This window comes from Hyperoodon ampullatus (genome assembly GCF_949752795.1).
Source record: "Hyperoodon ampullatus genome assembly, chromosome: 16".
Lineage (NCBI taxonomy): Eukaryota > Metazoa > Chordata > Mammalia > Artiodactyla > Ziphiidae > Hyperoodon > Hyperoodon ampullatus.
The window spans coordinates 14,796,724-14,819,742 of NC_136929.1; the positions used below are offsets into that span (position 1 = coordinate 14,796,724).

The 23,019-nt window shown below is 42.8% G+C and overlaps 1 protein-coding gene across 1 annotated transcript in view; it reads right to left on the bottom strand.

Moving 5' to 3' along the window:
- LOC307064891 (ATP-binding cassette sub-family C member 4-like) overlaps positions 1-23,019 on the bottom strand; it is a gene marked incomplete at both ends in the record, with an annotated part of 116,222 nt that overhangs the window by 71,655 nt on the left and 21,548 nt on the right. Inside the window, 7 exon segments of the mRNA XM_079721614.1 lie at positions 7,151-7,230; positions 11,855-12,001; positions 14,143-14,219; positions 14,751-14,788; positions 15,595-15,732; positions 17,086-17,285; positions 20,569-20,669. Of these exon segments, the coding sequence (XP_079577740.1) occupies positions 7,151-7,230; positions 11,855-12,001; positions 14,143-14,219; positions 14,751-14,788; positions 15,595-15,732; positions 17,086-17,285; positions 20,569-20,669 (781 nt within the window).

Genomic DNA, 23,019 nt, shown 5'->3' on the forward strand with positions numbered 1-23,019 from the left:
ATAAACATTGTGCTGATAAATTTTTAAATTTTAAGGCAAAGGACAAATGTCTTGAAAAATGACATACAAAGACTGACGTAAGACACAGAAAATCTGAATAATTCCATATTGAATTAAGAATTTGAATCCAGGGGAATTCCCTGGTGGTTCAGTGGTTAGGACTTGGCGCTCTCACTGCCAGGGTGCTGGGGTGGCAGGTTCAATCCCTGGTCGAGGAACTAAGAGCCTGCAAGTTGCACAGCGTGGCCCCCCAAAAATAAATAAATAAAAGAATTTGTATCCACAGAAAAGACTTTAGGCCAAGAGGGCTACACAAATAAATTGTACAAAAGAAGTTTTACCAAACTCTTCCAGGAAATTTGAGTACAGCATTATGATGTAAAAACCAGACAAAGACGTTAAAAGAAAGAAAAATTATAAACCAAACTGTCTTAGGAACATGAAACAACATACCAATAAACTGAATCTAACAATATAAAAATGATAATACTCCACAATCAAACTTGGCTAGGCAAGTTCAAAATTCACAGGGCTGGCTGTTACAAAGGCTACGCTGGAACTCTTGTGCAGGAGCTGAGGCTATTACCCACAGGCAGAATTTCTTTTTCTTCAGGGAAGGCTTAGCTCCTAAGCCCTTCCAACTGACTGAACTGTGCCCACCCAGACTATCCAGGATAATCGTTCTTACTTAAAATCAACTGATTATGGACTTTAATCACATCTACAAAATACCTACACAACAACACCTAGATTACCTTTTGATTGAATAACTGTGGAATGTAGTCTGGTCAAGTTGACACGTAAAACTGACCACCACAAAATGGAAATATTTCCTACGTCTTTTTTGAGGCCTGCATAATTCTGATACCAAAAGCTGACAAAATAGTTCAAGAAAAGCAAATTACAGACCAATATTCTCATGAACAACAGAAACAAAAATTCTTGCCAAACATTAACAAATTACATACAATAATACATTAAAAAAGAAGATACTATATCATGACCAAGTGGAGTTTATTCCAGGAATGTAAGGTTAACCTTCAAATACCAATCACTATAATTCACATTAAAAGAATAAAGGTGAATAATTATATGATTATCTGAAGAGATGTAGAAAAAATATTTGTCCAAATTCAACACCTATTCTTGATTAAAAAAAAAAAGTAAAACTCTTGGCAATTGAGGAATTAAAGGAAAAGTTTTCAATCTGATAACAGATATCTACCTAAAAAATCACAGTTCAGATCATTCACAATGAAAAAATATTGGAAGATTTTGCCCTAAGAGTACAAGAATGTCTCATCACTTCTATCCCATGGTGTACTGGAAACTCTAGCCAAAACAATAAGTCTAGAAAGGAAAATAAATATTGGAAATGAAGAAGTAAAACTGTCATTATTTACAGCTGACATGATTGTTTATGTACAAAATCCTGCAGAATTTTTAAAAGCACCACCACCAACTCCAGGAAATGCAAAATGAATTCACAAATAAATCAACTGTATTTCTATAAACTAGCAACAAACAGTTGAAAACAGTATTAAAAACAGTACAATAATGTCATGAAAAAAACATCAAATATTCAGGAATAAGTTAAACCAAAGAAGTGTAAGATGTCTATACTAAAAATTACAAAACATTCCTAAAATTAAAGAAAACCTAAATAAGTAGAGAGATACCATATTCATAATTGCAGATTCAACATTGTTAAGACTCAGACTCCTCAAATCAATCTATAGATAAAAGAAAATATTAATAAAAATTCCAGCAGGAAAAAACAACTTGAAAAGGCTTCTAAAATTTACACAGAAAAGAATCTAGAACGATCAAAACAAGCTTGAAAAAAAAAGAAAAAGAAAAAAAAAAAAACCAAGCTTGACAAAGAAGTACAAAATTAGAAGACTTAAACTACTGGATTTCAAGTCTTACTAAAATGTATAATAACCAAGACTGCAGTATTGGTATAAGGATAGATAAACAGGTCGAAATTACTGGATTTCAAGTCTTACTAAAATGTATAATAACCAAGACTGCAGTATTGATATAAGGATAGATAAGCAGGTCGGTGGAACAAAATAAAGAATACAGACGCAGACGTCCTCAAATACAGTCAAATGATTTTTAACCAAGGCGCCAATTCAGTGCATAAAAGTGTTTTTAACAAATGTGGCTAGAATAACTGGAAAAAAATAAACCTCAACCATGTACTACTCTTCCATACACAAAAACTAACGCAAGATGCATCATCAATTTCTAAAAAGGTAGAATAGGGAAGTATCAATATCTTCACGCTCCTAAGGATAAAAAGATTTCTTGGGATACAAAAACATGAACTACAAAAGAAACAAAAGAGTACATGTTAGACTTCATCAGAATTGAAACTTGATCTCCATTAAGGATGTAAAAAGGCAAGCCACAGACTGGAAGAAACTATTCACAAAGGAATAGTATTAAATATATATTAAAATAAATATCTCCAATGGGGATTTGAGGGAGGGGGTGGGGAAGGGATCAACACACCACAGAAACCTCAAAATGACAAAGTCATTGTTAAGTGAGAGAGGCTGAGATGCTTTCTACACACTTTCCCTGACATCTCTACACAATGAAATGCAAGGGTCAGTGGTACTGAGACAAGTAAAGGCAGTTCCACTCTTTGCTTCTATAAAAGCAAGTGACCCAACCCTATTATGCCCTGGTCTCAGGCTTGCTTTGTTCTCAATATCCAGATGCAGCAGCTTGTTCTTTTGTGCTTCCCCCTCTGGAAAGAAATGACTGAGAACACCTCCTTCACATTTTCTTTTTCTTGGGCATTTTCACTTCATAAAGCTGCAGTCAATGTGTTTTGTGTGTGGTGAGGAGGGAATGACACGTTCCATGGTGGTCCCCGCCACTGCCAGCATTGGTGGCTCAAGTAGCCTCAGGATTAGCCCTTTGTGTCCATGAAAGGATATGAAAAGTCAGTTGTTTAAGCTCAGCCAAGCTGCTGATTTTTTTTTTTCCCCTGAATGAGGGGTGTGTGGGGAAAAAGGTTTTGCAATTCAATTTTCCTCAATAAATTACAGCATTTTGCTGAGGGCAGCTGTGTGCAAGTTCACATTCTCAGAGCAGTCCCAAACTTTTTAAAACAAAATTAAAATGCCTAAACCTGACTTCCACATCTTACCTTCATCTTTACTTATTTTACTAATAGGAAGACTTCTTGGAAGTGATGATTTTAATGACAAGCATTGTAGATAATTAAGATTCCTTACTCAGTGTTATCTGGGACTCTGGCAAATCGTATGAAAACTACATTAATTTGAAATATTTCGTGCTCAATGGTCTATCTTGAAAATAATTGATTTTTATTCTGTGAGTCTACATGGGAAAATGTCCATTAAAATCTTCAGGGATTACAAACCTAGAATCTCTGTAATACAAACTCACGAGGCGATATTTATGAGCCTGGAAACTGTCTGTGACAATAATTTTAATGCAACATAATGCCATTATCAGACTATTTCTCCTACTTAAAAATACATGTGGTGTTTATTTATTTTAAAATTTTTATGTATTTATTGATTTGGCTGCACAGGGTCTTAGTTGCGGCACACAGGATCATCGATCTTCGTTGCGGCATGTGGGATCTTTTAGTTGTGGCATGCAAACTCTTAGTTGAGGCATGTGGGATCTAGTTCCCTGACCAGAGATCGAACCCATGCCCCCTGCACTGGGAGGATGGAGTCCTAGCCACTGGACCACCAGGAGAGTCCCTACATGTGGTATTTAAAAAATAACCACCCATTATTTAGTGCTCAACATGCACTTAGATGTTATGCAAAGAATTTTATTAAAACGACTTCATTTTGTTTTTCCAACAACCCTTACAGAATTGGGTATTATTTTATTTTACAGATAAGGAGGTGTGGCTTTGTGGGGCAGAGACAGTAAGAGGGAGAGCTAGGACTCAAGCTTGGAAAGGGAGACTGTGGGGGTCCCCACTCTACCACACTTTAAAGCTGCTGACGTCATAAATGATTATCGTGTGGAATCACACTACATAATTTTTTTTTAATGCTTCCTTCCTTCTTCCTTTGGAATTGCAAACAGCTCCACTTTGGCCAGCAACTATAATGTGACTGGACAGGCAACATATCTGGTAGCTGCAAGAGTCAGCATACATGATGGTGTACAAACTCGTGAGCGCCCCTCTGTTGGGATGTGGTCTCTGAATGACATTGCCTGTGGGAATGGACTGTCCTGCAGTGTGGCCCACGACTCAGGATCCAGGGTTTTCATCAGCCATACTTGGCACCACTATTACAAAATATTAAATGAATTATCTGATATCTCATTTACGGGAATGACAAGGAATTAGATGAGGAAAAGTATATGGAATAAACACCTTAGAAGTAGTAAAAATAAAAATGAACATGATCAAGTATCTTCCAAGGTTTATCAAATATACCAAGGATAAGCAGAATCATCAAAAATGACTTCGAACACATTTGGCACCAACTATGTCCTTTAAAACAGAACTGAACAAACAACACCTTCAAGCCCCTTCCCGATCCCACTCTCAGTTGACGACAGAGAGAGAAAAGACTGGTTCCCACTGGGAACACGGCTTCAGCAGCCCCTCCTGCCCCACCATCCACAGAGGCCTTTTCCTCTCATCTGGGATCAAAGTCGCTTTCTAGAGGCCACGCCCACCTCCTGGACCAGGCTCCCTCACTACCTCCAGCCCCACACCCAGTCTGCCTTCCAGGACTTGCGCCAGGGCGCTGCCACAGTTAGGATTCCAAAGGCGGCAAGGGGTGGATCTCTGTGTGTCTCCCTCCCCTTGGGGGCCTGGAGGGGAGGATTCCGGCCTGACTCACCCCTGTCCTTCAGGGCGTCAACGCTAATCCCTGTTTGTGGAGGGGAAGGAGCGACAGAGGAAAATATTACCCACCACACACCCCCAACCCCCAAACTAAACACCCAACCAGCAACGCCTCAGCAGACCCTACATTCCGGACGGGCCTCTCTCTGGTTTTACTCAAACTCCTTCCAAGGGTGGCCTGCCTTCCCTTCAGCTTCCTCCACGCCTCCTCCATTCCCAGCCCTTTGCAGTCTGGCCCCTCCCATCTGAAACCTGCTTCTTAGGTCACCAGAAGCCTCCTGATTTCTAAATCAACCGACAACTTTCCAGGGACTTACCTTCTCCTTTGCACTTAACAGACCTGTCCTTCCTCGGTCCCCCAACCTATTTCCTCCTCTCTTCCTTGTGTGTCTCCTCTTCTTCCCTCCTCTCTCTGCTTCTCTCTGAATATGGAGGCTTCCGTAAGTTTCTGATCTTGGTCCCTAAAAATGCTTCACTCTCTCTGGGCAATCTTATCCATTGTCACAGATTCAGCTATTACCTGCTCAGTGAAGAATACGCAGGCACCACGCTCATCCCAGGTCTCTCTCTCAAACACCAGACTCTTACTTCCAATGACCTGCAGGACGCCTCCCCCTGGAGGTCCCAAACTTCAAGATAACTGAACTAAAAGTGGCAGAGCTGGGACTGGGAATCAGTGAGACCAGAATTTTCTCTCCTCACACGACTGCGCGTGTCTTATCTGAAATCAGGTAGCATCTATCCCCGTCCCTCTATACGTCACACAAAAACATGTGACGGATTCTGATCATGATGGTTAACTAACCAGGGGCTCAGCACACGGTGGGCCGGCCAGCTTTGGAAACCTAACCTTGGCCTTGCTTGTAGTAGCAAAGAAACAGAACCTTTCACAAAATCTCAATATAATTAATAATCACTGTCAAAACATGACACTGTTATAGTGAAAGACTGCTTCTGGGGATAAATCATATGGCTTAACCCAGCAGGACATATTTATAAAATAAGTTTGCAGAAGAGAAAAAAAAAATCAGACATATCCCATCAAACATCTTTGCAGTAAAAGTACTCTGTCTCTGAGTCACAGCTTAGTTCACGCTGGTAAACAGTGGAAGCCTTTGCCCATAGGCTATGCTGTTTGCAGTGAGATATTCATTGCTGCAAGTCTCTGTGCAGCTTCTGAGAAATACATTTCATTTCCAAAATTAATTAATTAATGAAGAAAGTCCCCACAGCCTGAATCACTTTAAAGGAGACAAAATTCAGTGACAGAAAAAACATCCCACATGAGCAGCAATACTGAATGAGAGGATGAGAGATGAGATGACCCAGCATTATTCTTTAGAACCTCAAGCTCACAGACAAAACAAAGGCTGGATACAAGATATTCCTGTGGGTATTTCTGTCTTTTTTTTTTTAAAAGACACCTTAAGACAGAGCAATCAACGTGTGAAAAGAAAAGCTGTCTACAAAACCAAAAAAGACATTTTCTGAGATGACTCTGATCCCTTACTCAAATTATTGGCTTAAAGGTCCTTGCTTTTTTTTTTTTTTTTTTTTTTTGTGGTACGCGGGCCTCTCACTGTTGTGGCCTCTCCCGTTGCGGAGCACAGGCTCCGGATGCACAGGCTCAGCAGCCATGGCCCACGGGCCCAGCCGCTCCGCGGCATATGGGATCCTCCCAGACCGGGGCACGAACCCGTATCCCCTGCATCGGCAGGCGGACTCTCAACCACTGCGCCACCAGGGAGGCCCAAAGGTCCTTGCTTTTAAAGGCTTTGTATCTTCCATAACTGGTCTCTATTGTCCTTGTTAAAGTATTATTTTCACCTTATTATTACTATTCTTTTCTTTGTAAGTAACCACACCTGGCTTTATACACAATAAAAAAACCCGTGCAGTAAGTATCTGTCCTTTGTGGTAATCCGATGCATAATTTAGTTAATCTAGGCTACCATGAGAGGTGATTCTCTGTTGTGAAATGTGCTCACAGTAAAGGGAATCCACGCCAGATACCTGAACGGCAGCAGGAGAACCACTTACCAAGCATGTCGCTGCTTCGAACCAACCTTGACCGTGACTGTGTAGCCACTCCTACAGCAGGTGTCACTCATGTTAACTCAGCCTCCCGACCACAACCACACCTTTCTCTTACAAACGTGGCCTTTTACTTAATTAAGATAACACCGTCAGGCTGAAAGGCCCATCTCAGCCCCTGTGAAAAGGCCCTGAAAAACAGGCACTTTGCTTTGTGCTGTGGGAACTCTGACATGACTGTCACATTACGTGGATGAAATGAAGAAATGTCAGGGGCAACAAGTCACCCATATGCCCAACGTCTTTGGAGAAACGATTCAAAATTCTTCCTGCAAGAACAGGATATGAGAAATTACTCATTTCCCCAGATATACCCTTTAAGAGAAACAACTCACAAACAAATCAAAACAATATTTTTAAAGTATATGTATGTAATATATTACAGATTCATATGAAATAAGCCAATGTCAGTGGTAAAGAAAGAGAAAATAGAATGATATCTAAAGAGAAACAAAAATGCCACCAAATGGCAGTGGGTGGGGGAGCTGAAATTGAAACCTGATTTTTATTATAAGAGACTGGGGGAGGGGCTTCCCTGGTGGCACAGTGGTTAAGAATCCGCCTGCCAATGCAGGGGACGTGGGTTCGAGCCCTGGTCTGGGAAGATCCCACATGCCACAGAGCAACTAAGCCCATGCACCACAACTACTGAGCCTGTGTTCTACAGCCCGTGCGCCACAACTACTGAGCCCGCGCGCCACAACTACTAAAGCCTATATGCCTAGAGCCCATGCTCTGCAACAAGAGAAACCACCGCATTGAGAATCCCACACACCGCAACGAAGAGTAGCCCCCGCTCACCGCAACCAGAGAAAGCCTGCGTGCAGCCACGAAGACCCAACGCAGCTAAAAATAAAATAAATAAATTTATTAAAAAAAAAAGAATGGGGGAAAATCTTGTGGCAGTATCGGGAAGGGCTGGTGGATTTGAGAATGTTCCCTCCTTTTAGATCCATCCCATCTAAGACTCATTCCAAGTGCTAAGTCAGCAAATAAGCAGTTGCACAATACCTAAATTAATCCTAATTGTCACACTAATTTTGCTTTAGTTATCAAAAGTAATTTTGCTAAGTGATACTTTTTAAATAAACATAATTATAACTTCTCTGTAATTTTTTCCCTCCAGATGGTTCACAGGACCTCACGTTTTGGGAAATTGTAGATTCCTGCCATTTCCAAGTTGTGAGTTTACTACTGGGGTAATAAGTTGTTATTTTCAGAGGTGCACTGGGTGTGACACAGACTCATGCTTAAGCATCCAAGAAGACCAGAGGGATGGAAGCAGGAAAACAGAAATATTACTTAGTGACTAAAGATGATCATTAATTTTATTTCCCTTCTCAGAATCCACGAAAACAGTATATCCTAAAGGCTGCAGGATTGGAAGATGAGAAATAATTTCTAATAAATATCTAATGTGAACTAAAAATGCCGCCTGCCATATCAGGTAAACAAAGGATACTGCAGCCATCAGGCACTGCAGCTAACCCTGCGATGGTGCACCCTGAGGAAACTCAGGATGAGAAAACACAGGATACTGGCCCCAGATAGCTGAGGTGCACATCAAAGGAATGATTTCAGTGAGCCTAGACTGTTGCATCTTCCCATACATAGAAAAGCAGTGAATTCCCTAACTTGAGATATCTGGTTTTCTTTTATTAACAGTAACCTTTTGATATGCTGACTACCTGTTCTTTGTTGCAAAACCTTCTATGTATCCTGGCTCCCCCCCGGCCTTGCCTCTTTGGAGCAGTGTCTCAGAGCTATCTCAGAGGCGTGTCCCGGGCTTAAGTCCTCAGTTTTGTCCACAGAATAAAGCATAACTCTCAACTTTTAGGTTGTACTTTTTTTTTCAGTCGACAATAGTCGTTTTATGATTAAATTTAAAGAAATTGAAGACACACACACACACACACACACACACACACAAACATATAGCCTATTTTGGGGTAGCAACTCTTGAGAAATATGTTATCTAGGCCCTTGAACTTCTTTCATAATTGAGGCTCCAGGAAGCCAGCCTGCAGGTGAGATGTGGGACCTCTAGGTGCTCTTCCTGACCTCTGTCAGAGGTGACTTTCTCCCGAGGCCCTCCACACCAAGCCGCAGCTGGACACTGAATGAGCAGAGGCTGGGCACTGGGTTTCCACTGCCGGGATGAGCCAGCTCTGCTGTCCTCCACGGGGCGCCTGGCTCACTGGAGGCACAGGGTGCGCCCAAGCCGGGGGCTGCAGACATTGGAGGCTTTCGCCCTTGGCCAGGCCAGGCCGTTACAGGCTGGGCCTCAATTCTCCTGTCTCAGGCTTAGGAAATACAGACTCCAGAAACCGTCTTTTAGTGACACGTTTGGAGGACCAGGGACAAATTTTCGGAGCCTCTAGGAATGCTTGCTTTAGAAGGTGATTCTCAGGATGAAATGGGCTCATGCGGTGAAGAACCCAGTCACCATGCCCGGTGAGTTAACGGGTGCTTAACCACCAAGGTGAGATAATGACTATTCCCCCAGGTTCTGCAGCATCATGTCACCTGGGAAAGTCTACCAGACACCGTAGGAATGTCCACCTGTTAAAATGTACTTGCTGATTCAGGAGTGTTGCGGGGAGGTAGAGAGTCTGCATTTCTTCCCAGTGGTCAGGTGACCCCCCCACCCTTTCTGCTATTTCCCAGATCACACTTCGAGGGGCAAGAAGATGGGAATCATTTAATCAATTCTGCTTTAAAAATATTAAAATCAGATGGACAATTTTTCCACATATTCTTATGGATTTTGCGGCCTCCCAGTCATTTTTTAACTTCCCAAAGTAGCAATATAGAAATAAGGAAAATAGACGTCACAAAAGACATAGTTTAAATGCTTGTGATTTCTTTGATGGAAAAATGCAACTTTTTAACATAGCAGGATTCAGAAACACTGCAAGTATGATTTGTCTTAGAAAGTGTTGAAAGCAATACAGGAATTTTTTAAGATGAAAAGGCTACTCAGGGATGAACAGTAAGTGAAAACTACCCCTTTACCTTTTACCAGATGTGCAAGTCTTAAGGTCTGAGAGACCGAGGGTTGGCAAATAGTGTAAAATACAAGGAAAACAAAAACAATGAGAAAAACTATCTCCCCACATACAATGACCACAAAAATGGAACCGAATGTCAAAGCAGGTCAAAAAACTAAAGTCTTGTTCACCAATGAGCTGAGTGTAGAAAATGTGAAATCAGAAAGTTCAGTAGCTACTTCCTTGCACTAAGAAACATTAAGAGAATGAACGGTATTTGCAGAGTATTTCATCAGGCTTAGGGATAGACTGTTGTAAACAGAGCTGGGATTTCAGTTCATGGCCTCATAGTGTTAAAGTTTTCTCAAAAGTCTCCAAATGAAATCCTTACGATGAATTCCCTTCACACACATGCCAGGACTCTTCATCCAAAGGACATGTGCTCCCTGCTGGAGTATCTCCAGGGAGGTAGAGGGAAGGGGGATTCACATGAACACCGGGAACCCAATCCATTTTCAGTCTGTTCTGTTAGACAGGGATTTCTCACATCAAACCGAATCTTGCCTTCCTCGAACATCCAACCTCTGCCGCTTCTTCTGCCCTTATAACCACACAAAGTGAACCTAATTTCTCTTGATATGGCAACCTTTCAAATACTTGAATGAAGTGAATCATATCCTTTCCAGCAACTACTCCTTGGTGCCTCAATGATCCCTCATAAGGCTCGGGGTCCTATCTTGGCCGCTGCCTCTTGACCAGACTCAGATGGCCAGTCTCAGTTAATGCCTTGTGCTCAGGATTAAAATCAGTACCCCAGGTACTGGGGTAAATTGGTATCACCACCTCCCCTATCCTGCATAGGATATAGTGAATCATGAAGCCAACAATAACAGTAAATTCTGGAGGCCAGATCACATTTTGGACCCAAAATGTGAATCCAATGTGAATCCAATCCATTTTACACAAAATGTGTAAAATGAAAATCCACATCGCTCTGCACAGGTAGATTCTGGGGAAGAGCTGAGCAATATGTATAAACAACTCTAAGAGTACATCCCTTCTGACCCCAAAATTCCATTTCTAGGAACATATCCCCAAGAGTTAATAAGTTCATCAAAAGGTTGAATGTGGCATATTTGTCAAGTCAGAAGTAGAAAAAACCCGAACGAGCCTGAAACAAGTCTATAACGTATTACGTACAATTTTAATTTTACTGTGATTGCGCCCCTCCTACCGTCTCATTGCAGCTTCTCCTCTGTCTTTGGATGTGGGGTATCTTTTTTGGTGAGTTCCAGTGTCTTCCTGTCGATGACTGTTCAGTAGTTAGTTGTGATTACGGTGCTCTCACAAGAGGTAGTAAGTGCACAGCCTTCTACTCTGCCATCTTGAACCACTCTCATTACCTTTTTAGGTAAACCTCAAAGTACAGGCACATGTCAGAGCACTGTGATCCCAGAAATGGATGGGAAATGAAAGAAAGAAACACACAGCCTGTCTCGTGTAGAGATTCTTTGTAAGAAGTTCCTTCTGAGGGGACAACCTAGCTTGACACTATGTGACACAGGCAACGTTTTAGCAACTCTTCAACAACATTGAAACACATTTGTATCGAATGTAGGGTGTTTCATACACCACACAAAAAATGGATTCCTAAATCATTCTGCAAAGTGAACGTTCATTTATCTTTCCACACACACATAAATTGGAATAAAAGCTTATATGATCTTATATTTAGATTTTCTCTGGTAGGAAAAAAATATCAGTAAAGCTTTTTGTACAAGATGGATCAACATGCACAGTGATTTTCTCCCAAGAATCTCCTCCAATTTCAAATATCAAATGTAATCAGGCACTAAATGCATTAACAAGACATATATGCTGAGAAACTTGGTGTCCGACTTACCTATTGGATTTCTATCAAAGAACAATACCGGAGCTCTCAAAATGGACTCCAACATTTTGTTGTGCCAAATTTGTGAAGAATTAACAAGAACGCAGAATATCAACAGAGATCTTGTGATGCTGAAAAGGACAGTACCTACAGTTAGAGCTGAAATAAAGAAACATCATTCAGCACAAGATCTCTGCCTTTCCTTCCATGATGCTAAAGCATGGCAGGCAGTTTATAAAGATATTATGTATTTTATTCTATAAATATAATTTATATATAAATTCATAAATAGAATATAGAATAAATTTATATATATAATGGATTAAGAGTTTAATACATTCACAAGATACATTTAAGGAAGAATATAAAAATCACTATGTTCCTCTTATTAAACAGAAACCACATGGGAAAAAAAATCATGTATAAACCACAATTTCATTCTATGCTTTTCTAATTCAATTACAAGTTCTAATAAAAACTCAGAAGAAAGAAAATTATAAAAAGTAGTTAATCTTCCTTTTTCCATATTTCAAATCTTACTAATTAAAACATGTCCCATAATCTAAAATTGAGGAATGCTTTGGTACCATCATGAATTAACAGGGAACAGGAGAAATGATTCACCGTTTCCTTGTAAATGGTAAATTTACATCGAAATTTAATTCCACGTAAAGTAGTTAATTCCATGCCCAAGTAGCTTTAAAGAGTATGAAAACATCATATTAAGTTGCAAGCAGAAAATCTCTTAAATAATTGAATTGCAAGAAAATACAGATTATATATATATATATATATATATATTTTTTTTTTTTTTTTGTGGTACGCAGGCCTGTCACTGCTGTGGCCTCTCCCGTTGCGGAGCACAGGCTCCGGACGCGCAGGCCCAGCGGCCATGGCTCACAGGCCCAGCCGTTCCGCGGCATGTGGGATCTTCCCAGACCGGGGCACGAACCCCTGCATCAGCAGGCAGACTCTCAAGCACTGCACCACTAGGGAAGCCCCTACAGATTATATTTTAACATGACATAATTAATCTAAATGAGCAACTAATCTCTAAGTGTTTTATAGAAATGCAAAGCATTTGGAAATGAACATAATCACTTAAACTTATATTTTATTAACAACATAAATGAGCACCTGCTATGCATATAAAAATTAAAATAGCCCTAACATCTCTTGAACTGACAATGCTAAATAGAGTGGACATAACTTCTATAATAAATATTCCATCAAGTACTTCTTTTCTCCCCACCAGCTGACACATCGCTTATTTCAACTCTAAAAGCTGCTCAAATTCCTGAATTCCATCAACATGCATTTGCCTTAACCCATCATCCTATGTGAATGTATAACAGATTCCCTTTCTTCTTCCTTTAAGTTCCCATAGTCCACCAATTCAGAAGGTAAACAACTAGTGGATTTAGGTTTCTTAGCAAGAGATCAACACAATAAACACCAAATTTCAATGAGTGGATTCTTACAAAGATAGCACACTCTATCTCTGCAGAAAGCTTGTATGAGGGTTTCCCATGGGAATATTTAATATTTTAGATGAGTATTTCCTCTAAGAAGTATGTAACACTACATATATTCTAAGCACTCTTTTGAAAGCAGAGAGCCGTGTTAATATTAGTCTAGCAAGTCAGATGCTAAATTAATCACACAGTTGTGGACACGATAACATCGTAATTTCAAGGTAAGAAAGAGAAGCAATCCTAATTCCCAGACACTGGATTTCTCCCTGCTTAGCTTCCCTCTTAAGTAATTAGTGAAGCCCAAGAGATGAGCAGTATGGCGAAAGGGGGCTTTGCATACCTGTGAGGAAATAATGCTTTTATTTGGGGGCGCTTGCTGCCAAAGGATTCATCCAAGTTCAATAACAGCCAGGTTTTATTCAGACAGAATTGGAACAATCCGAACCACACGGTGGGGATCCGTTTCTAATCCTCTTGCCCATCCATATAATGATGTAAGATTTAGCTAAAGCAACCTATTAGAATAGACAATAGCCACATACTTCTAGTGGCTGATTTTCTGAATGTGCAATCCTGGTTTAACTTCCAAAATCCAGTACAGAGCAAATTAAGAGTCTTCATTCAATCTCTCTCTTCTAGTAGATTTTAAAAATAATCATTCTAATTAATTCACAGAGTAAATGCGACTCAGACTCTCAACCCGCTACGACATTACTGAATGACTCCTGCAAGGCCTCGTTGCTCACACAGGCTCACTGTAAGCACCTCAGACTCTTGTATAATAGACCAGATTACTCGATTTTACCTGAATACACTGTAAAGTACCAGTCAGGATCAGGCACCACAAGTAGGCTTCCTTTTCCATATACACCACGGCGTACAGTGTACGCTGTCCATTCACCCTATGGAACAGGGAAGAAAAACATATTGTGGTATTGGGCTTCCCTGGTGGCCCAGTGGTTGAGAGTCCGCCTGCCGATGCAGGGGACACGGGTTCGTGCCCCGGTCCAGGAAGATCCCACATGCTGCGGAGCGGCTGGGCCTGTGAGCCATGGCCGCTGAGCCTGCGCGTCCAGAGCCTGTGCTCTGCAACGGGAGAGGCCACAACAGTGAGAGGCCCGCGTACCACAAAAGAGAAAAAAAAAAAATATATATATATATATATTGTGGTATGGATAGAATTCAGATAAATAACAACCCAAAAAATCCCTTAATTTGGAAGATGTGTTTTATGCTGGAAAATGGTTCCCAGCTCACAAGGCCCTGTGTCCATCTACCTTATAAAGACTCAGTTTGAATCATGAGAGCAGGGGAAACTACGTGAGGATCAGAAGAGGGAGCTGAACAAGCCCCATCTCTCCCCCTGACTCTGTGGGAAACTGCGGCTTCTTCTTGATTCTACAGCACTTTGGGTCAGACCAGGAATCACTCACCAGTATGAAAGCCACCAGTCCTGAAGGACGTAGGCAACCTGGAGCAGGAAACAACAATCACTCAAACACTGACATTACTGACCCCCTCAAAACCCCACTCATCACTAGAATGGGTGATGAAAAGGCTCCAGAGAATGGAGACAGTCCTTCCAGCTCAGGTCAGTGGCTAAGCCCCACATCCCAGATAACCACAGGTCAGGGAAGGGCATGTGACATTTTAAAATCTCTAAAAGACTTCCTTTCTTTCCTGAAAGCTCTCTATCATGCACATGTGATACCAGAAAGCCTCACTTGTTTTGATCCCCACAGATGACGCATTTCAATGCAAATCCAAGTGGACTGCAAAATGCAGTAGTAATAGTATAAATGTCAGGATTTTTTGAAGGAAAAACGCTTGACAGGTTCTGTGACAGTCAGTTTTCTGTGTCAGCTTGGCCAGGCCAGTCTCCAGTGATTCAACCAAACGCTCGGCTAGATATTGCTGTGAAGGTCTTTTGTAGACGTGGTTCACATCCACAGTCAGTCAACTTAAGTAAAGGAGATCGCCCTCAACAACGTGGTGGGCCTCATCCAGTCAGTCAAAGGCCTGAACAGGAAAACCTGAGGATTCTTGGAAAGGGAAAAAATTCTGCCTCAAGACTGCAGGGTCAGCGGCCTGAATCAGCCCGCAGGCCTGCCTTACTGATTTCATATTCACCCAGCCAGATCCCACAGTCGCATGAGCCAATTCTTTGAAATAAATCTCTTAATATACATATTAAAAATAATAATAAAATAAATACAGTATAAATAGTACATATATATCCAGTTCAGGACACAAACCAAAATAAATGTCCTTACTTACCTGAGCTGCGATGTTTACTAGAAGAAGGAAAATGATAAGCCAGTGGGCACTGGCTGTGAAGTAATTCATGTAGGTCTTAAAGTGAACTCTTCCCTCCGAAGAGCTCTGCAGTGGTAGTGTAACCTGTGTGTTCTCAGTCTGCGAGGCAAAAATGACAGTGAGAGACAACATTTTAAATAATGAACCCCCGAATTTTAGAAGTTCAACAATTCGCTCCATTGCAAAGCTGTGGAGAAACAGACACATCTCGTACGCTGGTAGGAGCGCAAGATGGTCCATCTCCTACAGAGAAGGATGTGGAACTATCTAGCAAAACCATGTATGCATTCACCCTTGGACCCAGCCATCCTATTCCTAGGAATCTATTAGAAACAAGGAAACATCATTTGCACAAAGTTATTCACTGTTGGGTGGCTTTGCTTTAAATCGATCATGAGCCTCAGCACACACACAACATACCTGATTCAAGTATAAATGCAGAAGCTTAAAATAATGCACAAAATAATAATACACAAAATGATATGGAGCTAATGTATCCCTCTAGATTATTTGTATCACTCAGTGATGGAAACATAAAACATACTTGGGGCTCAAAATACTAGCCAAATACAGTAAACTAAGTTCACACGGTGAGCTGGAGACATGTGAGTTTGGATAGCAGGGGAACAGCATATGATCAGAATCCACTTGGTTCCTGAATTTCAGAGAGGGATTCCTGAGTTTGGAAAGTGAGGGACTAATCTAAATACTTACCAGAATCATCCAGGATCCTGGGTTTGGATAGTGAGGGTTTGGATATCGAGGAATACCTGTGTATGTTTTTAAGGGAGATCTAGTGCATTTCTGTCTGGAGGACTTAGAATGCATTCCAGAGTCACAGGAGCCAAGGATGTCCTGGGCTCTACGCTGGCCACTGGGATTGAAGGTGGATAAGATGTGGTTTGGTCTTGAATGGTAAGAAAGGAAGATGGGAACTGATTCCAAACTGTCTGTTGTGTGTCAGGTCCTTTGCACAGGCTACCTCTGGCCTATCACAGACCATCTGACAAGGGGGCAAAATAATACCATGAGTCACCTACAGTGCCAGTTAACACACAGGAAAGCAGCTGATTTAATTTGGGCCACAGCAGGACTCAATATAAGGAGGTCTTAACATCACGCCTCTAGATGCATAAAGGAACCCAGGAGCCAACACAGCAAGTAGGATGTAACTACGGTAAACTGAAGAGTCCTCCTACCAGTGTGAGCCACATACACCCAGAAATTCATAGCAGTCCACCCACTACTGATCTCCATAAGATTCTCCATCCTACGCCCAAGGGAGAACCCCATTCAGGGAGCAATTTAATTCTACCAATTCCATGGAAAAAGGCCTTGGAAACTTTGGATCTACTTTGGGACAAACAAAGATGTCATGAGCAGAGCAGACTGAAGGTCCATGAGTCCACCAAGAGTGGACAGACCAGGGCATTTGCAGGATGAGAAACTCACATCTTGGTCCTCTGGAGCGGCATCTTGCAACGAGGGTCTGGAAGACTGTTGAGACCAAACTGAAGACTCAGAGGTCTGATTCCTCAGAGTGGGAGTTCCTGGAACTGGAGATAGTTCAGCCTGCTCATTCACCGTCTTTAAAAGGATATCTTCAAAATCTACCCCAGATTTCGGAAACGTAGCATAAGTCCCCTTTTGCACTATTTTGCCCTAAAATAAAGAATTTGAGACGAATACATTTGCATTTGATAATACTAATCTATTCTAAATACTAATCAAGAAAAGTTAACTGGTCTTAAATTATGATTTTCCAAAGAAAATGATCCTTAGGTTTGGAATTCTGGTTGACAAATCTGCTTCAACTCGAAACAGAACTGAGCATTCTATCTCTGCCAAACCCTGTGTTAGGTACTGGGGGATATGAAAGAAATGTGTGCTCGTGTGTTAAAAATGGATGCCATTGACATAACTACCGTGGGCACTTCGGGAATCAAAAAGCACAGAGGCTGGTGATATTATCAACACAGTCTGTTTAGACAACATGGAAATTGAAAGAAGCCTCATGTGACAAGCAGGATTTTAAAAAAGTCAATTGGGAAGGATATTCCAGGAAAGAAACTTAAGACTGACCCAGAGGTGGGCACGAGCACATGTGCATAGGTAAGGGTCACTCATCAAATCTTCGCTGACCATTGTCATAGTATCATGTGCCCCGCTGAGACGAGCGATGTAGGAACCAGCCCTGGACGGAGGACCCACGAGCTGCGTCTTCATGGTCTTCACAACTGCCCCACAAACACAGGAAGTTCCCAACTGAAAATTCAATATTCCAGCTGATGAAATAGCTAATAAACAAGGAGGCCATGAGACCGGGGTGGCTCTAATGCCTTGGCAGCCTGTGCCAGCAAACCAAAACCTAAGCCAAAATCGATCACAACCCATCACAAGCAGCCAACCAGGCTTCCCCAAATCAGGCAACTGCTTAAGCTACAGCCAATCTAATCGTTTTCTTTGAACATGTGTGACATATCATTGCACAGTTTCCCTCCCTTACAAAGTTATATAAAATAATGTGCAGATGTTTTCACTATTTTCTGACCCCATGAAACAAGACTCAGCTGATTCACTCAGTGGCAAACAAAATATTGGGCAAAATCCCAGGAGGAAAAACTAATTAAAGTAGGGTATGTCTGGTTAAGACAGGTCAGGTAAAGAAGGTGGCCCATGACCCCAGCTGGTACCCCTCTCATTCTATCCCCTGAGGTGGCCCACTAGAAGCCCAATGAAGCCTTCGGGCATTGTCTGACACTGCAGGATTAGAAAATTATTCATCATACGCTGTGTCTTGTTCCACTTGGGAGGCAAAATTCATACACCTTATTTGATGAAATTATCACTTCCCACTTAGTATCTGTAAGATGCACAAGGAAACAACTAATGGTACAAAGACAGCAATTTTACTAGGCAGCCAATCACTGATAATTCTGAGGGGACAAGAGGGCAGTCATCCCCTCTCTGCTGTGAGAGAGGGACCAGACAGTAAGGATGGACCCCAACTCACCCAAGGGTGCTCACCAGTGGACAAATGGTTGTTCTGATAATAGTAAAATTGAGGGTAGTGTCCTCAAAAGAAGCAATAAGGGGACCTTAAAACATCTAGGGACTGGCTGAATAGGTTATTCTCCTGCTCACTGATTCATGCTCATAATAGTGCCAATGCTGGGGTTTTATACACTAGTATCACCCCCTCTGAGCGTGAAATCAACTGCTCTCAAGCTTGAGAGATCTGAGCCCCCCATTCCTGGAGGAGTAGGGAACAGCTGACCATGGAACTGCTTCTAGAGAGGTAGAGGTTCTGCATTTTAATATCTTACTTGGAGCAGAAATTCATTAGATAAGTCAGGAAGTTTACCAAGGGCCTATTGGAACAGACGGTGGTTAAGGATGGAGGTGCTGAGGCACAGAGGCAAACAAGCCAAGGAGTGGAGCATCAAACCACCACCAAGTCTGAAAAATTCTCATTAATCTCCAATCCACCCCTAACCATGCTAGGAGTTGTGGGTTGAATGGTGCCCCCCTCCAAAAAAAAGACACGTTCAAGCTATAAACATGACACCTGTAAAGGTGACCTTATTTGGAAACAGGGCCTTTGCAGATGTCATCAAGTTAAGATGAGGTCATATTGAGTAGGGTGGCCCTAAATCCAATATGACTGATGTCCTTATGAGAAGAGACTCAGACAGACACGGGACAATGGCCACGTGACATCAGGGGCAGAGACTACAGTCCTGCAGCTGGAAGCCAAGGAACCACAAGGAAGGCCGGTGAACCCCAGAAGCTGGAAGGGAGGATTCTCCCCTAGAGCCTTCAGGGAGCGCACGGCCCTGCCAGCACCTTGATTTGGGACCTGTAGCCTCCAGAACAGTGAGATGATAAATTTCTGTTGCTTTAAGCCACCCAGTTTGCAGTATTTTGTTATGGCAGCTCCAGAAACTGATACACTAGCCTGAGCCCACACTTCTGTCTTCTCAACTGTACTAAGACTTCTAACTGCTTTTGCTGTCGCCCCTCCAGTGAACATCAGAGGAATCTTTTAAATCACATGTCAGACCACATCACTCCCCTGCTCTGGACCATCCAGCGGCTTCCATCCCACTTCCTGGCCCGCGGCCCACTGCTCAGAGACCAGCGCCCTCCACGTCCCCCTGCTCATTCTCCTCAGACACGCTGGCCATCCTGCCATTCCTCCAACCTGCCAGCTCAGCTCCTTCCTTAGGACCCCCTTCCCCCAGGTGCCTGGATGACCCTCACCTTCATGTCACTCAGGCCCGAGAGGCACCAGCTCCCCAAAGAGTCAGGATATCAGCCCCACCCCCTCTCTCTGTCATCACATCTGTCCCCATAAGAACAGAAGCCCCACGAAGGCAGCGCCTTGTCCTACTGCCGCACAGGCTCTCACAGGTGTGGGGCACAGAAAGGGGCCTGGGCAGTGAGACCACAACTGGCTACAGCAGCAGCGTGGGCGTCTCTGACTAGGGTGCTTGCCTCCCTTCTGGTGTTAATGGAAGGCGCTCTTCAGGCAAACCAAGCATGACAATCACATGGATGCAAACAGTTCTTAGTATCTCTAATTTCCAAATACTAATACTCTTTGACTTAAGTTGTGGAAAGGGAACACGAATAGTTCTAAATAAAATAGCATCGTTATCCTTAATACATTTCACTAGAACAGTGATAATTCAGTAACTCTGCGCAGCACTTTCATATACTTTAGGGTTTACGTGGCCTCAGGTGTAATAGTGACATTTCTACAGGTCTTCGGATTCATCCTCAAAGGCATGAACACCAGCTCTGAGAAGAAGGGGGCATAAAACTGAGGGAGACGAGGCTGTTTACCCTGAACTCAAGGAGAGTGACCTGCTGGGAGGCGTGGCCTTCAACACACCTGAGTGCTAGCAAGTTCCACAGGCTTCTAGAAACTACTTCCATCTTTCAATACCAGAATCTGACTTGCATCTTTTAGGTACTGCAACTGATGAGTCACTAGGGCTGTGATCTTCTCGTGCAAGGCTTGGCGAATACACCTACAAATGTAAAAGGTACAGCATGCAAAAGCACATTAATGGGTGTGCTCCAAACTGAAAACCTGTATTTGGAAACATAATGAGACAAAGACAACACAGCAGTCAAAGATGTGTAGTTTAAATACCGGTATAAATAATACAAATTAAATATAAATATAAGCCAATGATTCTGACTAGGCCTCAAATTCATCAGCAGCAAACTTGAATCTAGCTCTGCTAAAAAATTCTAAAAAGCAGTCCAGTGAAAGACGCACCAACAGCTAAGGTTTTTTTCTTTCAAAAACTCAGCTTAACAATTATTTACATGTTTCATAATGAAAAACAATTGAGCAATACTGAGATTCCAAAACTTGACTGAACCAAAACACTATTTTATCACCTTGTGGGAATGGGAGAAGACGGATTTACGTCATATAAAAGTGGGTACATTTTTCTTAGTTTTCTGATTATTTATGACATATAATGTACATATTAACAACAAAAAAATTAATAGATTCTTGGCAACCTTTGCCAGAGTGCACTTTCTAGACACTTCTTCCCAGATAATATTAGATAGAAAATGAATGCTAGCGTGGCCTCCATCCGTCTCTAAGACATTCCCAGTCCCATCCAGGAAGCAAATCCTTTTTCATTAGGACTGAACACCTTCCAAATATGAAAATGAAAGAACAGAATCCAAACAGCACAAATCACAGTGGAAATTATCCAACAGCTCAAAGACATAGCAATTCTCTATAGCCAAGACCCCTGTGTGGTCAGGCCCCCCCGAGATGGCTGTTCTCTTGCTCTCTGTCCATCCCCTGCTCGTCCAGTGCCTGCTTCACCTACACGCCAATCACACGACTGACCTTCCTACACACTTGCCCCAGGCCCCAGCTAATGACTGTTCTAGCTTTAGATCAGAACAGAACGCTCCACTATGGTTACCAGAGGGGCAGTGAGGGGTGTGCTCCTTCCCTGGTTCCCATGGTAACCGATGAGCCAGCCTGAGTCAACTCCCCTGTAACTGGTCATCTTCCCTCTCCCCCGCCTCCCCGCCAGGAGCCCAGACTGCTGCCATGTCCACCACACACGGTGGGGTGTCCCTCCAGGACCTTGCTTCAGACATGGAAGCTCACAGTGGCCATCGAACCATCTGTGTCTCTGTCGCTGACTCCGGGCTCTTTCTTAGGTCTAAGCTGGGCAAACACAGGCCTTGCAGGCTGCGGGGTGCAGCCCAACAAACACCCTCCGTATCCAACCTTGCATGTGTGTTTACAGTAACCCCTCAGACTGCTCCACATTTTAAATGCAGACCCCTAGGGACTCAGCCCCAGGCCCATCCCACAAGGGACAACGACCCCTCCAGTGAGGCAAGTAGCTGGGTCCGGGGCCCCGGTGACCACGAGCAGGGCTCCAGGCGTGTATTCTGGGTGTCCGAGCCCCTCGCAGAGCAAATCTCAGGGACCTGGGCCATAGCTCAGCCTGCTGAGTGAGCCAGATACAGAGTCTGGAGGCAGCAGACTGCAGCTCAATCCCTCTCACGAGCCTGACAGCGTCGGACAAGCTACTAAACCTCAGTGTCTTCATCTCAAAACAAGGCCAATGACAACTCACCACATGTTCTGAGAAATCAAACCACCAATCCGCTCAGTACACGTCAGCCCCTCCTGCACTCCTGCTAACCCATGAGCGGTCATGTGCTCTGGACTCAGGACAGAAAAGTCCTAAGGGGACACGCTGGACACTGGGACTGTGATCAAAAGCAGGACTCCAGGGCTTCCCTGGTGGCGCAGTGGTTGAGAGTCCGCTTGCCGATGCAGGGGACGCAGGTTCGTGCCCCAGTCCAGGAAGATCCCACACACCGCGGAGCGGCTGGGCCCGTGAGCCATGGCCGCTGAGCCTGCACGTCCGGAGCCTGTGCTCCGCAACGGGAGAGGCCACAGCAGTGAGAGGCCTGCGTATCACAAAAAAAAAAAAAAAAAAAAAGCAGGACTCCAGGACGTAGACACATACACCATCGCTCCATTATGTCCAAAAGCGTTCATTCTTCCCTTCGACATGTGTTAGTTCAGCTTTTCATACCTAAGTTTCTTAACTGAGTAAACCCGTCTTCAGTCTTAGTACTAAAGCTTTTCATGGAACTGTTTCTCCTTAATTCAAAATTAGTACTAAAGCTTTTCATGGAACTGTTTCTCCTTAATTCAAAATTAGCTGCCAACAGTCCCTGAAGGTGGATGTTAAGCAAATCTGAAGGGCTGCTATGTCCAAGATGGAGCAACCCAAAAATTCTAAAATATTTTCTTCCTAACATTCCATCACAGATGAGGTAATATAAATAATTACAATGAAGTGATCAGTTGATGACTTT